This window comes from Prunus dulcis, chromosome 5, assembly GCF_902201215.1.
Source record: "Prunus dulcis chromosome 5, ALMONDv2, whole genome shotgun sequence".
NCBI lineage: Eukaryota > Viridiplantae > Streptophyta > Magnoliopsida > Rosales > Rosaceae > Prunus > Prunus dulcis.
In genome coordinates, this window is record NC_047654.1 from 1,357,098 (window position 1) to 1,374,882 (window position 17,785).

The window sequence follows — 17,785 nt, forward strand, 5'->3', positions numbered from 1 at the left end:
TTTTTTGGTAAAAGAGAATATTAACCATTAAATTAATCAAATGAATATAAATAAGTCCACATCATCATAATTGCATTAAACCCAAAATAACCATTTGCACCTTATCATAACTATCCAATAACTTTGAAATAAAATAATAATAATAATAAAAGTCGAATAATGCTACTCTTACCACATTTATATACCACATCTTTATACCATCTTATGTGGCAACCGAGGTGGACAGCCACATCAATTAAAATTATTTAATATTTTCTTTTCTTTTATGATTTATTCTAGTATTTATTTTTTTAATTGCCTTAATTAAAATACACTTCATTGATTTAATTGATGTGGCATATAATATGGACATGCTACATCATGTGGTATAAAAATGTAATAAGTGTAGCATTACTCATAAAAGTCAGCAGCACTCTACCCCCAAGGATAGCCATGGCTGCCTCTCTCGCTCTTTCTCTCTCTCTGTCTCTCTCTATCTCTATCTGTCCCTCCCTCTCTCCCTTTCTCCCTCCCTTGATTTGGGATTACTGACTCTCAACATGGCCTAGAAAGAGATTTTATGAAATCTGGATCTTTTTAACAAAATACTGCAATTAAATATGCAAATTCATAAGTGAAAATTAATTGGCTACAAATACTGCATATGAAAATATTATATGTGCCTGCCAACTATAGAACCTAGTAAAAAAAAGGTGTGTGTGCGAGGAAAAGAGAGTGAGGGGCGGCTGCCATTGATGGTAGTGAGGGTAGGAGGCTGAGTCGGGGTAGATTTTTTATTTTTTATTTTTCCTACGAGGAAGATGGTTGCTGCTTGCTAGGATACCTTCTGGTTGTTTTTTTTTTTTTTTTTTTTTTTTTTTTTTTTTCAGAGTTATTGGATAAATATAATAAGGTGCAAATGGTTATTTTTGGTTTAATATAATTATGATGATGTGGACTTATTAAAGTTCATTAAATTAATCTAATAGTTAATATTATTTTAAATGCGTGTAAATGCACGGATGCTAAATGCAGAAGCTCGAGATCCATATTGTTGATATATAATCATTTTTATTAGACACTGATTGTTGTTTTTCCAACGAAATATTGTAGTAAGTCATTATAAATAAATGATTATATGGTGTGTTTCTTTCAGTAATTACTACATATTTTCTACACTCACAGTGTTTGTCAGCTCGCTATATAATCAACTTAAATCAGTCAAACCCACCATGCAATTCATTTCCTTCTAATTTTTTGTGATAAAACAATAGATAATTGACTATATAAATATCCCCTAAAGTTTCAATCAAAATTTTAAAGTTTTTCTTACAATTTCAATGATTTTTATTTATTTTTTACTGATATCGATATTTCTGTATTTTTAAACCACCGATATTTTTAAAACTCCTCATATTCTAGACCTTAGTCTTTAGACATATAGATATTGATAAACTTTTAAATTTATTATGGCAGTGGTTGCTGGACCAGACTTTACTCAAGCAAATAAATTTTTATTTGTCATCGTCCATCCTTGCAACACATGGAAGAAAGTTCACACAGATCTAATGATAATTCTAAAGCATCCACAACCAAAGCTTTGCTAGAGAAATTTTCGAAACTCGATAGGGATGCTGGAATTGGAATGCCAAATTATAGAGCTGACATGGAGTTCAGTGGAAATCTGAGAGAAGCAATTTCTCTGTCTAGAAATGGTCCTCCAGGCCCTCCTCCATTGTGTTCAATATGTCAACACAAGGCACCTGTGTTTGGGAGAAAAAAAAGGTACTAATAATTAACTTCCAAACCTAAAAACTGCGAACAGAAAAATAGCTGAGATTTCAACTGGCTTTCCACCCCAAATATCTCCAATAGAGATCAGTAATGAATTATGCCAACTCCCAGAGCTCCACCATTTTATCATAACAATTATAAATAGTCCCCTAGAAAGTAGCTAGGGGAAATCAATAATATAAACCCTGGCTTCCCTTTCACCTTTGTGCATTTTGATAGTCTTTACTCTAAGCCTATCAACAACAAACCTGACAGAGCTTGGAAAAAAATTGGCCATCACTTTCCTGCCCAAGCAGGAGGAGTGAGAAATTATGGAAGCATGAATGGCTGAAATATGGGACTTGTTCAGAAGAACTCTTCGGAGGCCAATATCAATACTTTCATGCAGCCCTCAACCTTTTGAAAACAGTAGACATCCTGAAGCTACTCAGCGATGCAGTGTAGGTCATTCTAAATTAATTAACTTCAATTAAATTTTTAGAATTGTTTTTACATTTCAAAATTAAATGTCGGAACATATTCGAACTTGACGACTCTCCCAACATTTTAACATGAAAAATGAAAAATATCACTTAACCAACGGCTAGGTGCTGCTACGTACCATGCTCCAATTTGTTAATTGACAAAAGTAAATTTGTGGGAAAATGAATGCAGGAATTCATCCAAATGGATCAGTTTACAGTGCAAGAGCAGTATCAAAAGTTACATACATGCCAGGAATAGCTTGCAACGAAGACAAAGCAGGTAACAAACAACTTTACCAGATCATTGTGTGGGGACACTGCTGGAACTAAAATCGTTGACTGCCTTGGCCTCTCATCACAGGGGAAGTGCTCTGAAAAAAATAAAGTTCCCTTCCTTCTAATAACATGAACTCTTTCTTGTATTAAATCATAAAGTAGAATGACACCAAAGGCAGAGAGTGAAAAAATCATGTCAACTTAGATCTTGCCATGTTTCCACCAGTTAAGGTCTATTAATTTAGTCTAACGCACTTTGGTATATTATAGTGTGAGTACCTCACCCAAAACTAATTGGCTTTAATTCCTCGATGTGGTATTTTATGCGTTGGTCGTTGGGCTCAACACGTTTATAGCCTTCTCTCATACCATATTAGAATGTGAGCATCTAACTCAAGATCAATTGCTTTAATTCCCCAACGTGGAATTCACATTCTCAAAAGAGGAAGTCTGAGTGAGAGCTACGTAAAGCTTTGTGTATCCTTATATGCGTGCTTTAGGACCTGCTACTACGTAAAGCTTTGTGTATCCTTATGTGTGCTTTAGGTAGGACCTGTTACTATTTGGCATGAAATAGAAATAGCATAGGTAGAAAATGTCAAAGACAAGAACAAGTCCATTTTGATAGCGACTTATAATCTAGACGACTGTGCAACAACTTAAGTTACAAGTTACGACAATGGAACACAATCAAATAGAAATAAAGACATATTGTCAAATGTGTTGTCTGTATTGAGGGTATTTGCTATTTTTTATCCTTGGCAGTATTTGCTATAGAAGAGAAGCAAAAAAAAAAAAAAAAACTTAGGCCCAACCAACCAAAAATCATAATGCTGCACCAATCATATAAGCTCCAATAGATCTGCCTCCACTGCAAGATGATCAAACACCAGGCTAAACCTTGAAGGGTGAGGAAGGGAACTAAGATTTTGGACCCCCAATGAGGTCATTTTTTCATGTCATTGATTATTAGCTTTGACCCTAGAAGAAGAAATTTAAAGTAATTAAGACGGTTGGACAACAATATCTATATTATCCCTTGATTGCACATGAAATGTAGTCAATTTGCTAGTTTAGTCTAGTATTCCCTAACAAACGAGACTTTAATGTTAAAGAACTATAATTTTGAAGTTCATTTTAAAAAGTGAACCGGTTTGTCTTCATGTTTGCGTCAACAGCTTTTTGGTTCGTTAGGCCTCTATCATTTGGACTATGTTTCAGTGACCCATGTGTTAAAAGGGTGGGTCTAAACTAAAGCACACGTCTTGGTTCAATTAACATCAAATCAACGTAAAACTTCGACCCAAAAAAGCAAAAAGAATCAATGTATATGAATTTGTTTTGGGTCGTAGTCAAAATGTTTAGGCACGCATTGGCCTGCTTCCCTCCCTCCCTCCCCTCCTATTTAAAAGGAGTGAGGACCAGCTCGAAGCAACTCCAAAAGATATCTAAACGAAAAGGCAATAATAAAAGCCCAATAAAGAAAAAGGTGCCTTCTTTTTTTGCTTAATTTGCACGGTTCTCTCTTCTTATGGGAAAGCTTCATGTAAAAGTTTTTTTTTTTCTTTTTCTTTTTAAATTTTCAGACGAGCTTCATGTGAAAGTTGTTTGTACTCTGACATAACCATTTGTCAAATAGTTGAATTTTACAATATTATTTATTTATTTTTTGTGCCGAAAGAAAGCCTGCAAATTTTGGTGCTTGAAATTAAATTAACAATGGACATGAAAATTGAAATTAAAAAACACAAAAAAGAAAGAGACTGATTGTAAAATAGACTTGTATAAAGATGAGAGAGAGAGAGAGAGAGAGAGAGAATATAAATATGAGATTATAATTATTTGTCTTTGAATAATCTCAAACATGAAAATTGAAATGAAGCCTACTTATTTTGAAAGAGGAACTCAAGTTGCCTACATAAAAGCTAAAAGGATAAGAAGGGAAGAAGGGAAAGTACTTAACAATTTTACTATTTTGCCCTGGAGCTACAAGGTGAGTGTATGTAGCTTCCATTTGAAGGATGAAACCTGAGGTGACAATTCAAATGACACCAGAATTTTACAGAACCAAGCCGCCCTACTCTCCACCTTGCTCTCAAATTCCCCTTCAAATCGAAACTAATTTTATCTCGCTTCAATGAAATATCTATTTGATCCATCTGCTCGGGGCTCAATGGAATCGATGAAGATTGCACCAAATAATGAAAATCCACCGAACTATTTTTCTTCACATCAAATGGCAATGCCACCAACCTGGCAATGTTCAGGCCTTGGAAGCTCAGTGTGAAGCTTGTATCCGAAAAGCTGGCATGTGCTTTCGCGTTGTCATTCTCAGCCCTCACAATAATGGTGATGTCTGTGTCAAGAAGACCAGCCACTGAGTTTTGAAAGTTGTCCAGGTGAGCTGAGGTGACGGTGACGAAAGGCACCCTCGGATGGATGATCATGTAGCCCGCAAACACAGCGATCCCCGTGATGATCACGGCTATGGCAATAACAGTGCAGATAACAGCCGCAAACCAAACCAGAGGGTGTGTGGTTCTTTGGGTGGCACCATGGAAAAACTTTCTTGTCATTGAGGGCTACTGATGGTTGGTGCCCAGATAGTGACAACATAGGGCAAGAGTGTTTCGGGGTTTTTTGGCGAGGTTTTATGTTGGAGGAAGATGTGGTGGTGATTTAGGGTTGAGGGGGGGCTCGGCAAGACATGGAATTAAGTTTGAGGTTGTTCCTAGTTCTTATTGGTAGGGAAGGTTTTGGTATCTTCCTTTCCTAGTTTGAAAGCATTTGTTGTCTGTTGTATAAATATATCATATATCTTGTACAGTGCGGCTGTTCCATTTAGGTATCTTGCTCACTACTTTATTCTGATAAAGCAATATACCAAACTTGCATTGCTACGTACCATTCTTTCCCTTTCCCCTGTGTGGAGCTGTGCTTAATATAAAACTATGATGTACCATCTAATAACACCAAGAATTAGATGCATATACAGAACCTGTCTATACTTTTTTGTTATCCATCAGATATTTATCTTGTCCTTCTGGAGAATAAAGAAAACATAAATCTCTAGCTTCAAGTAGTAATTCACCTGATTGCCCTTTAGGCTTCGGCCTTCTTCTTTTTAACGGAACAAGAGCAATTCTCCTCAATATATTCATTAAATGAAATCCTTCTTGTGACAATTTCTTTAAATGAAAACCTTTTCTCAAGGGGGTTGTAGATCAATTGATTAAAAACATTTACCCCTCCAACTGAGGTCCTAGCTTCGACTCCCCCCATCCTGCAATATAGCTTGTATCAAAAAACCTTTTCGAATTTTCAGAACTCTCACCAAACCCTAAAGTTCTTACCTTATATAATAGCATAGATAAATGACAAATTTGTAATTACAAAGTTTGTTGAAAGGGGTAAAATGAAAAGCATGTGTAGTAGAAACAGAAGTTTCTTCCCTATTACTCTTCCTTCCAACCATAATAACTTTAACCCTTTTTTCCCCTTACGATTGTGATTTTAGGAGTCATTGGAACTATCTAAGGAGGAGAAGAACGCTCAAAAAATAACACAATGATTATAACTGAGAGCCAAAAATAAAAAAGATATCAAGATTCATATTCTTCTATGGTAGAAAAACGTTGCAGGGAATCATGTAGATCCAAAATCCAAAATCTGAGAGCCAAAATTCTAGGGTGGGACAACCGTATAGGTCTCTCCCTCTCCTCATATTTACCCATCACATGCTACTCACGTGATATAGTGAATGTGAATACTCTCTGCCACATTGAAGGCCTCCTTAAGTAACACCATAGTGGTTAATCCACCTTATTGTTTTACTAGGGGTCAAAGCTGATTCTTGTCTCTGAAAGTTTTCCATGAGTAGAAACTTACAATCAACATTTTCGACAAATTTAAAAATTACTACGAGCAACAGTCATTACCAAAAAAAGAAAAAAAAAGAAATCACTGTTGAGAAAATAATACCAATCTAACAGGAATTCTTCACCATTCTGAAATCTACTACAAAAGAAATTATAATACCAACCTCTATAAATTCAAATATTCTGTTTATATTTTATATGTTGATATTATCATTAGAATCATAATTGACCATATGCTGTTTATATTTTATATTAACTAAACTCTAAAGTGAGGCCATAAGCACGGAATCAAGACAACGTAATGTAGATGATCCTCTTTCTCTAATTAAAATAAGAAATCTATGTTTCACTTCCATTTTTCATGCTTTTCACTCATTGTAGATTCCATGAATGCATACGAAACCAACTCTTACTTAAGAGCAGGCTGCTCTGTTCCAAGAGCAAAAGAACCAAGTCTGCCTAATGCTCATTTAACTCCACGCCTACCATCTCCAATAAAATATTACAGTGCCTGAAAGCAGCAGAGCTCAAACCAAACATCTTCAACCTTTAAGGAGCATACCTATTTTATCTCTGAGAGTCACAATATTGGGAAAATTCACATTGGCAAGGGCTTGCTCTGACCTGAAAAACATGAACCTACTTAGTATATCTTCATAAATTTAATGACAAAAGACCATGGAAAAGAATAGGGTAGTATGGATTCAGTTGAGGTGTGGAATCATATGCACATCCAATGGAAGCTGAAGAAAATTAGTTCAGTTTATAAGTGCAACTACTTTGAACATGGGAGGAGAAATGGAAAGTGAGCTGAAGCACTATAATGCGCATGCACACAACCACATGTATGGTGAACAGAAAAGAAAGCAAAAGCAGTAAAGAATGACTTAATGAATATTTCATCAAAACACAAATTGCTCCATTCTTGCAGCATTTCCAGTCATCATAGTTTTAATAAATCACTTTGCTCAGAAACTAGTTTCTATTCATAAAGCTACTGCTTGTTAGTTTGACTCACTACACAATTGACTTCTTGTGGGGAAGACAGAAAGGGCTTGGAAAAGATTAGGAATAGATAAAAACGAATTGGTATTTGTACAGCTTCAAAGTTATTAACTTTCGTTAGTTCTTAATTTCTAATGAGTAGAAGAATGGCAAACATTTATGCTATTATGTAATACTATGCATCCGGCGACATGCTTTATCACTGCAGATTACATACCATGGTCATAATGATGATGTAACAATAACTAAATCTTGTATGGGTAGGAAAAGTAAAAAATATTGTCATTGTATACAGCCTCACAGATATTATGGCTCTGTAGTTATAATGAGTACGAAAAAGGCATCACCAGAGCAATTGTATAATTATGTATTACAGGTATTATCCTATTCTTCTATTGAGAGCATTTTGTCAGCGCCTGTGAGACAGTTGTTGGATTCAATACAATGCCTGTAATTTGATAGATTATTAAGAATACAGGCCGTTGCATTGAATCCCATCTAAGCCCTAAATCATACACAGCCTAAACCCCGAAACCCAAGCACAAACAGTATTCAAAACAATTTCCTACCATTCAAACCATGTGTGATCTTGTAGAGTGGGATACTTTCTAAGAAGCTTGTATATATACGAACATATATTCATTTTTCCTTTGAGCACAAGTCTTTTTAAGTTTCTGCTTTTATGCATTATTTATCACACTGCACAGTAGTCACTCTTTCCATTACAAAACCCTAAATTCACTTCCTAAGCTACCATACAAAACAGACGAAATGTCACAAGTGCTGTCTAGAAATTTCAGCAAAGGTAAATCTACATTTCAGCAACTTTCAGTGCAACTTTTACCCTTTCAGACCATGATTGATTCAAATAGCGTACGTTACCACCTATATAACGCAAGGGTTTTGAATCATAAGTTTCCAAATACTAAATCATATTAGGAACAATTACAATGGTTTTCAGAACCGGTTCTGCGTCACTTAAGAAATTTTTCCAGCTATATCTTCTAAGCATAAGTTTTTGTTTTTCTGTAAATTGAATTCAAGGATTCTGTTGACAAATGATTATATCATATGACATGAATTAGATTCTCCACAGTACCACCCAAAAATAAACCAAAAAAAAAGAAAAAAACTTGAAATTATGCACCTTACGAAATGTGAAAGACACTCTTCTTGAGGCTCTTCTGATCACACTGTCTTTCACCATGTCAATCTGTCAAAGAACCAAAGCAATTATTGAACCTTCGCAATCAATTATAATAGCAAAGTTTCAACACCGTGAAGGAAGGAGAGAGAGAGAGACAGAGAGACATTGATGATGGGTGGATGGTGATTGTGATATGATGGTGCCTTATATGATTAATCATGAGTAATAGTTTTAACAACTTCTTGCACCAAGTAAAATGGTTTAGGTAATTACCAGACAAGCCCTCAGCACACAAACATATGCTAAATTACAAACTATTAAATATACCTTATGATGTGGAATGTAATGATTCCAAGCATAGCGTGCCTCTCCAGATAACAGTAGCAAAGATCGAGGAGGAAGATAGATGGCCCTCCTTAAGAAATTTGAATTGTTTTCAGAACTTTCTATTTCAATATCAGAACTTGAGGAAGCTCTAGGAGTCAACCCCTCGTCAAGATATCTTCTGAACTCCATAATGCAAGGCCCTGCTAACGAAAGGCTGAAAATTAATCCTTCAAAAGCAGAATGGGTGTCTATATGTGGGGACAAGCCCACCCCAGGTGGGTACTCATTAACCTGTAATATAATAGTCTATCTTCAGTCTTAAATGCATACCATGCTTCAATAACTCAACCTAAGACATAGGGTGAAAATCCATATATAGCAGCTATCCTCTTCTATTTCAACACAAAATAAAAGTAAGAAAACAAGATTTACTTTGTCAATTGACATAATAATTAAGTGCAGAAAAACATAGTTGCATACCGTCAATTGGTCCAAAACTATAGCTTCAGCATCCTCACGCATGGGAAGCAAAGCTATTCTTTTAAGTATAGGAGAAACAAATGCTGGAAGTTCACCTAAGTTCTTTCTAGAATCAACATTCCTTGTCTGTGGCAACAAGTAAACAGAGATTATACATAAACGCTTGGGAATTCATTCGCATTCCTAAATTAACAAGAGTCATCTAGAATTTGGTAACCTTGCTAAAAAAGAATTGATAAACGACAGAAGTTTAAGGAAAGATTAAAAAAATAACCACAACAACACTTTTTATTTGAAGGGGAAACAGGAAAAAGCACAAATAACATCTTAAACTGGATTATATATCAGAACCACTATGGCATCCACTGTAGCTCCTATCCCTTTACACTTTGTCACTATTTATGGTTTCTAAAAAGAGTGATTAGAGAGCATTCCATTAACATATAAAGAGTTGATGGGATACCACTTTGTCTTTAATTAAAATAAATTCAACACAATGGATATATTAAAAACAGTGTAGTTGATGACTAAATAATCAAAGTAAAGGAGGTGGCTAGCTCTGAAGTATTTGAAGCTTACTTCATAACAAAATTCATAGCCATAATGCTGAACCCTTCTTTTCGAAAGATTTTTCCAAGGCCTTTCATCAACTGCTGCAAGAAACTCCTAAATTAACAAAATAAGAGACATTTGTAAGGTGAGTGCAGAAAATTTTAATTGATACCCCAAAAGTTTAAAAGAAAATGCATGTGACTGAATAAAGCAAGAATTAAGTACTGTTTCAAAAGACAAAGACTGAACACCTCCTCTTCTTTAGCAGTGACAAAGTCGTGCATTAGGAAAAGGCCAGGAATGTTTAGCTCTGAGGCCAGCAAAGATACAGGAACTGAGTCATTGACTCGGCCCTAAAAAGACATCAATCTTGTTAATGTGAGAAGAAATTGAAGAATGATATACATACTCTCGAACTCAAGAAGAAAACAAAAAAAATTAAGCAAGACGTGCAGCCATGCACTGCAACTGAACAATAATTTGCATTGTTATAATAGAACAAACAAGGGATTGAAATAAATAATTTTTCACGTTTTTTAAAAGTGGGAATTCTGACATCCCACATTTGCAAATAACATCAAAACCTCATTTCAAGGAAAATATGAATCACCCAGGAACCAAGTTAATCTGCACAAGACACAGGAAACAATGTAGTGATATCAAATCATTAATCAACCATATTTAACCACAATATTTCCTAAAGTGAGAATTAGAAGATGAAAGCAAGTCATGGCATTTGCCTTTACAAGCACAGCTCTTCTCAACTATGCTACAAAAGAATAAACGAATAAAAAATTCAGCTAGATCAGGTTTTCTTTTTTCCTCTCAAACAACTTAAAAAGTCCTCAACCTGAATCATTTTCACCAGTCAAACCAATAATCAATACTCAGTATCTAATTTCTTCAACAGAATCAAAAAGTTCCAACTATTTATTCTACTACTGCCCTCAAGAAACGATCTTTCGCTAGAACAATGAAGTTCAAGACCAATAGTCCAACACAAAGAGAAAGTACCTGTGATTGTGAAGTGGGTTGAAGCACAGAATAGCGAATGTGCAAGGAACGCCCTCCAAGCTCAGCGCAAGGCCGTCCATTCAGTGCATTGAAGGCATTCTGGGCACAGCCCTCTTCAGCAAAACACACAACAACACGAGCACCGCTCTCATCAGCCGCAAAGACTCCTTTGATTTCACCGAAGGCCCTAAACACCGAAACAATGGTGTCATAGGAGAGTCCCACCGCTGGCCCACAGTTGGCCACGTACAGGTTGGGGCTCGACTGCCCTTGCGCTCCTTTTGGCCGCCCAAATCTTGTGAAACCCATCAATTCAATCAATGGTGTTCGCGATTTTCTGGAATTTTATGTTGTAGTTTCTTTCTTTTTGTTTCTATTTTTAGGGGAATTTGCACAATTGGCAAGAGATAGACGTCCCGCTATACTCTTTAAATAGATTAGTTTAAGAGTACAGCCGGCCGGCTATAAAAAAACCGGGTATAGACATGATTCTATACTATTTTAAATAAAAAAGGCCCAGCTTAGGGTGCTATGTATCCAAAAACGTACGGACGTGCGGCTATACCCTTTCTTTTTTTTTTTAAAAGTAGCATACCGTACGGCTGTACTATTTTTAATTAAAAAAATTCAAAAACCAAGTATAGCCGATCGGCTGTACTATTTTTTAAAAAAAGAATAGAAAAAACCGCTATACCATTTTTTTTATAAATAAAAAATTACAGAAAACTAACTTGGATAGATGACAATGCTATTCCAAATTGTATATCTTCTGGTTTTGTCAATATATAGAGGTCTGATACCTCTTCACCAACAGTCACTAAAAAGAAATATTAATTAAATCAACAGAGCTGAAGAGCCCCAAGGTCCAAGGACCATCTCAAGAGCCCCGAGAAATATATATATATATATATATATATATATATATTTCAATTTGGGTTGAATCTGGGCTGCTTGAGAGGGAGGAGGGAGACAGATTTTTTTTATAATTTTTTAATTTTTTAATTAATATTTTATTACACGTAAGCAAAAATATGGATCCCATATATGACATGTCATCACTTAACGGATCTTTTAACGGTAGAACCACATTGCAACAAATTTTAAATGTGGAGGTACCTCATTATTAAAATTGAAAACATGCCTTAAGAGTTCAACTTCATGGTACAAAACTGAAATTAATCCTAAATTTTTTTTAAAATAAAAATATTCAAAAAAATTAATTACTACTTATCAAGTAATATAATTAATGAATTTAACCAAAATATTTAATACTGATTGTTCACTAAAAAATAATAAATAAAAAATAATAACTAATAAAAGTAATTAAATAAGACTAAGATATTATTTAATTACTAAAAACAAAATTTTATTGACTTAAAGATACTAAGTTTAAATTTCTTTTTTTTATAAAACCTCTCCTGATGAAATTCCGTCGGCACATATATATCCTGGCGAAATGTTGCCGGCATATATCTTTGCCGACAAACGTTCGTCAGCCGGATAGGTTTTCTTGCTTTTAAAAAATATATATAATTAGTTTCTTTGCTACAACAGAACAGTCGCACGACTATACCTTATAAATAGAAATAGAATAGTTTAAGAGTTACAAAAACAAAAATAAAAACTGAGTATAACCGTACGGCTGTACTGTTTTAAACAAAAAAAAGGACCCGCCTAGGTCACCACATGTCCAAAAAAGTATGGCCGTGCGGCTATATATCGTTATTATTATTATTATTATTATTATTATTATTATTATTATTATTATTATTATTATCGTTATTATTATTATTATCATATTATTATTCTTATTATTTTTATTATCGTTGTTATTATTATTATTATTATTATTATTATTATTATTATTATTATTATTATTATAGAGCTTAAGGACCACTTCGTATTGTATTTGAATTATTTGAACAATTTATCTTTTAAGTATTCTGAAACTATTTGACCACTCAATTATATTAGTTTTATTTTAGTGTCACCATGCTTTTCTATTTTATTCATCACAACTAGATGTCTTAATGATTTTGAATTTATCTAATTTTTTACAAGGATGATCTATAAATAAATACTTTAAAAATATATGGCTCAGTCATTGAAATAAGTGTACTCCACAGTGTGTTCCTCAATAAAATAGGATTATATATAATTAGTTCTAAATAAATAATAAAACATATTTTGTTTGATAGTTGATCTTTTAATTTTTGCATTTGCCCAATCGAAGGTTAAGAGAAAATGTATAAATCCAAGTCAATATATTTTGTAATAACCCAAAACAAAATATCTAAAAAGAAACAAAATATCTAAAAAGTAGGATTAATATCTTCTAGCAAAAAGACGATTTTGCCCTCGCATATTTTAATAGGGAAAAAGTTGACTTTCTGATCGAGAAAGATTTTGGCAATTCCATTTACGCCTTTGCGTAGAGCACGGCGAAGCAAGTCCGTAGACACGGAGTAGACTCGAATCGGAGTTGTAACGAAGAAAATACGATCAAAATACCACGAAGGGCAAAATGGTAATTTGGACAAAAAGTCAGTTTTTTTATCCCTTTTCTCCTTCTATCTCCTCATTTCTCTCTCCTCTCTCTCTCTCTTCCCAATTCTGCACAGCCACCCGACCTCCCTCCCTTCCTGACGTCACCCCGGCCACCACAGGCCGAGCCGATCTCCGCCACTGGTACCAAACGAACCACCACTCACCCGCCGTCCTTCCCCGAGCCGTCACCACCCTTTCTGTGGCCGGAGTTCGCCAGAATCCGCCATTTTCTGTCGATTTCCAGTTCGAACTTCATCTCCTTCGTTCTCCCTCAATTCTAGCTTATGGATGTATGGGTTTCGATCGATTTTGGCTCTAGAGCACTCGATTTTCAACTTGAAAATCGGCCGAAACTTCGGCCTCCGTGATCGGCCATTTCCGGCCACTTTTTGGGGTATGCCCAAGAACAAAAGTGACTCCAAATGGGGTGTTTTACCTAGGATAGGAGTTTGGAGTCTTGATTTCGAGTTTTTCCGGCAACCCGTAATCGCTTTGGACACCCAATCTGCCCGCGCTTGTGGCGGCGCGTGGGTGAGGGTGATGAGGTAACTCTGTGTAGTTTTGCGATCCTCGTGTCATCACGAGCGTGTAGGATTTCGCGGATCTCGATTCGGAGTCCGTTTGAGCCCCGAACGAATTTTTCATATCGCGCGATCCTTGGGTGCAGTGTCGTTGAGCCGTTGGATCGCACTCAATTTTGGATATGTCGGTCTACATAATTTCAGAATTGTGTAGGATTCAACGGATTGCGAATCGGAGTCCCGGCTACTCCGAAATCGCGAACCTTGGGGCTAGGGTTTGGATTTTAAGCTATAACGCGATTTTGGCTAATCCGACTGTCCGTTTCGGACCAAATTTGCAGAACATGGTTCTTTCTCCGTGAGAAACCTTTACAGAATCCCAGATTGGCCATCAGAGATCATGGACCCCACGGGGCCCCAGATCGCCAGTCTGTCGGTTCATCGCTTAGTAAAACTTCGGTCTTCCAAGACCGTTCTAATTGTCTGAAAAACTAAAGTGGGCTTAGGAGTGACTTTTAAATAAGTATACGCATTTCTAGGAGCCGGGGGCAGGGTGTTTAATTTAATTCTTTTATTGAGCAGTTTATTAATTTAATCTTTATGGGTAATCAGGCACCAAAGGCCCGACAGAACCACAGGAGGACCTTCAAGAGGTCCAGCTAGCTCGGACCAGGAGTGAGTGGACTTTCTTTCATAAAGGCTTTTATATAAATAAGTTATATAGATGATTTATATAAATAAGATTTCATAAGTGATTTTATATTGATTTTATATAAATAAGTTTTTATAAATGAGTTTATCTGAATAAATTTCAGTATATGATATTGAATAAGTGCTATTACATGTTTTCCGAGCATGAAATGTAGCGTAAAACATCTTTATTTTTATATTACTCAGTTGAGCAGTAGACTTGAGATTTGTGATACAGAAATGGCAGCTTACCTCAGATTTATCAGGTTACAGAGACTTATGAGGTTTTTCTAAAATAGTTGTTTAGAACCACCATGTACCCGCCTTTTTATTTGGTGCTTACCCTCAGACGGACCGATGTCTACGGACATCCAGTCTGTTTGCAGTTCAATCAGTGCACTTGACTTTGCCTCACGAGTTTCGGGGACGCTCGGACCTTGAGTGCCAGGATTTGCGGCTCGGCAGACTTGGTGTCCCGAGACCTGCCAGGATTGCGGCTCGGCTGACTCTGTGTCCCCGAGACCTGCCAGGATTGCGGATCAGGCTGACTACGGTCCCCTGTATCTTGCCAGAGCGGCTCGAGTCGACTTGGTGTCATCGAGACCTGCCGGCGGATCAGGCTGACCCTAGTCCCCTGTATCCTGCCAGTTTGCGGCTCGGATAGACTGCGTGTCGCCCGAGACCTGCCAGGGGAATTGACGGATTTTCAGGGGTACACTTAGGTGGTAGTTTTAAAGTAATTTGAGCACTTTTATGCAGCTATTGTTTTCAATCATTTTATATCAGTTTTCTCAATATACGTGCATGTTTTATCTCTTCATATAATTATTCAGTTTTACGAATCTATATACATACGGTTATATATATATATATATCTTTGGAGGAATACTTTATATTAAACACAGTTGAACTCTAGCTTTGCTTATTAAGTTATTTTATAACGGGGGTTATTATAATTCTAAATTGTTTTAAGAACATTATTTTTGTCCACTCACACGTTAAACTTGTTTTTCGCCCCCAGGCCGTAGAAGTGCGCAGGGATCCACCACCGGGCCACTCTTAGCTTCCGCACCGCCAAGAAACGTAAGATTTTGTTGTAAAGTTCTGTAAACTTGTAGAAATGCTCTAATATCTAGTTGAAACTGAGAAACCGAGTGGAATAGTGTTTATGTGAATCATTCTGGCAGTTGGTGTGGATTTATGTGCCTGTTTGACAGGTGAAAGATTTTGGGTTTGAACAAAATACAAGGGAGACTCTGCCGAATTTTCGGCAGAAGTCTAAAGGAAATTTTTAAAAGATTTTGACACGAGGGGTAAAAAGGTCAATTGTGCCCGACATTCGCCAGGTGTCGGACACGCACAGAACTTGGCTCGAATTTCAAAGCGGAATTTGGATCGGGTCCTGTCATATTTTCTTTACAAATCTAATAGCGTGTTACATTTCAAACATTTTGTACATTTTAGTCATTATTTGTCAGTGGGGTCTAGTCTACTGGAAATGGCCTTTACTTGCAAACTTATGGTCTCAAATTCGAATTCCTATGGCACCTTAACTCTGTGTGTGTGTGTGTGTGTTTGTGTGTGTGAGAAAATCCACATCTCCCAATATTGGTTGTATAAAAAAAAAAAAAAAATAGTTATTATTCTGCCAACACAACTAATAACTTCTTTTTTGTTAAAACCAAAATAACTTTTAAAAAGCTACATCAATACAATTTGTGTCACATCTCGGGATCAACTCCGCCGTAGCACGATATTGTCCGCTTAGGACCCCCCTCTCTGCCCTCACGGTTTTGTTTCTAGGAACTCACGAGTAACTTCCCAGTGGGTCACCCATCCTGGGATTACTCTAGCCCCCAACTCGCTTAACTTTGGAGTTCCTACGACTCCGAAGCCAGTGAGCTCCCAAAAAGCCTCATGCTAGATGGATGCTGGTGTGCAATGTGGGATCTTATAATCCACCCCTCTTAAGGGCTCGACGTCCCCGTCGGCACACTCGCACCACACGGAAGAGTGGCTCTGATACCAAATTGTCACATCATGGGTTCAACTCCGCCGTAGCACAATATTGTCCGCTTTGGGCCCCCCTCTCTGGCCTCGTGTTAGATGGATGCGGGTGTGCACATATAAGGCACATCACCCCCTCTCCGTTAGTTGATGTGGGATCTTACAATTTGACAGAGTAGAAAAGGACCAAACTTGCATACCAATGGTCTCTAATTCGAATTCTTATGGCATCTTAATAGTGTGTGAGAAACTCTCCTCCCCTTGTAGTCTAGACTATCGCTTGTTCTATAAAAAAAAACTACATCAATACAAACTTAACCTTGTTAAAGAAAAAAAAAAAAAAAAACCTTTATGCAATAAATAGATACGAACTTTTATTTATTTTTTATTTTTATATAAATACTTTCTATAGTAATTGCGATAAGAAATGTTATTTTGATTTAATTACTTTCTTTACTAATTGCGAAGGAATCTCGGAAATCTGGTAATTGTGGAAATTTATTAGAAGGAAATATATGAATGAATACTTGAAAATAGACAATTGTTATCATTGAAATAAAATTCGTAGTGTACTCCACAATGGGATTAGTTCTAAAGAACTAATAAAACTTTTTTTTTTTTTTTTGGGTTGATCTTTCATGTTGATTTTTGCATTTGGCAAATTGGAGGTTAAGAGAAAAGTATAAACCCAAGTCAATATACTTTCTTTACGAATCTGATTAGGACGTAATATTTTTAACATAATGTACATTTTAGTGATTATACACATGACTTCACATTTATAATAAAATTTACCCAATTTTTTTTTTTAAAATACAATTTACCAAACGTTTAAACTGGCTGGTAATTTCCTCGCACAACACAAAAAATAAAAATACAAAATAACTTTTTTAAAACCTACATAACAAACCGACCCTTGTTGAAGAAAAAAAACTTTATATACTAATCAGCTATGAAATTTACATATATATTCTTTCTATACTAATTGCGATACGAAATGTTATTTTGATTTAATTACTTTCTTTCCTAATTGCGAAGGAATGTCAGAAATCGGGTAATTGTAGAGATTTCTTGGAAGGAAATCTACATCAAATAATACCTAAC

General features: G+C 35.9%; 2 protein-coding genes across 4 annotated transcripts; both read right to left on the reverse strand.

Annotated features, from left to right (window-relative positions):
• Positions 1–4,468: 4,468 nt before the first annotated feature.
• Positions 4,469–5,361, reverse strand: LOC117628176 (NDR1/HIN1-like protein 12). Its single transcript, XM_034360563.1, has one exon. It carries the CDS (start codon positions 5,087–5,089, stop codon positions 4,484–4,486), a length of 606 nt encoding a protein of 201 aa, XP_034216454.1. The 5' UTR covers positions 5,090–5,361; the 3' UTR covers positions 4,469–4,483.
• Positions 5,362–5,480: 119 nt separating this feature from the next.
• LOC117628175 (alkylated DNA repair protein ALKBH8 homolog) lies at positions 5,481–11,299 on the reverse strand. Of its 3 annotated transcripts, XM_034360561.1 has the most exons (8): positions 10,917–11,299; positions 10,154–10,255; positions 9,930–10,016; positions 9,351–9,476; positions 8,871–9,161; positions 8,544–8,609; positions 6,954–7,015; positions 5,481–5,796 (listed from the first exon to the last, which is right to left on the reverse strand). In XM_034360561.1, exons 1-7 carry the CDS (start codon positions 11,223–11,225, stop codon positions 6,959–6,961), a joined length of 1,038 nt encoding a protein of 345 aa, XP_034216452.1. In that variant the 5' UTR covers positions 11,226–11,299; the 3' UTR covers positions 5,481–5,796; positions 6,954–6,958. The 3 variants fall into 3 exon arrangements, with proteins under 3 accessions (XP_034216452.1, XP_034216450.1, XP_034216453.1); XM_034360559.1 differs by lacking the exon at positions 5,481–5,796 and having other exon boundaries at positions 6,561–7,015; XM_034360562.1 differs by lacking the exons at positions 5,481–5,796; positions 10,154–10,255 and having other exon boundaries at positions 6,561–7,015.
• Positions 11,300–17,785: the final 6,486 nt, after the last annotated feature.

Coding starts and splice junctions, on each gene's coding strand:
- LOC117628176 (XM_034360563.1), bottom strand. CDS start 5,089: ATGACAAGAAAGTTTTTCCATGGTGCCACCCAAAGAACCACACACCCT.
- LOC117628175 (XM_034360561.1), bottom strand. CDS start 11,225: ATGGGTTTCACAAGATTTGGGCGGCCAAAAGGAGCGCAAGGGCAGTCG. Junction 9,162..9,350: donor TAGTTTTGGACCAATTGACG/GTATGCAACTAT, acceptor ATTATATTACAG/GTTAATGAGTACCCACCTGG. Junction 8,610..8,870: donor ATTACATTCCACATCATAAG/GTATATTTAATA, acceptor GTTCTTTGACAG/ATTGACATGGTGAAAGACAG.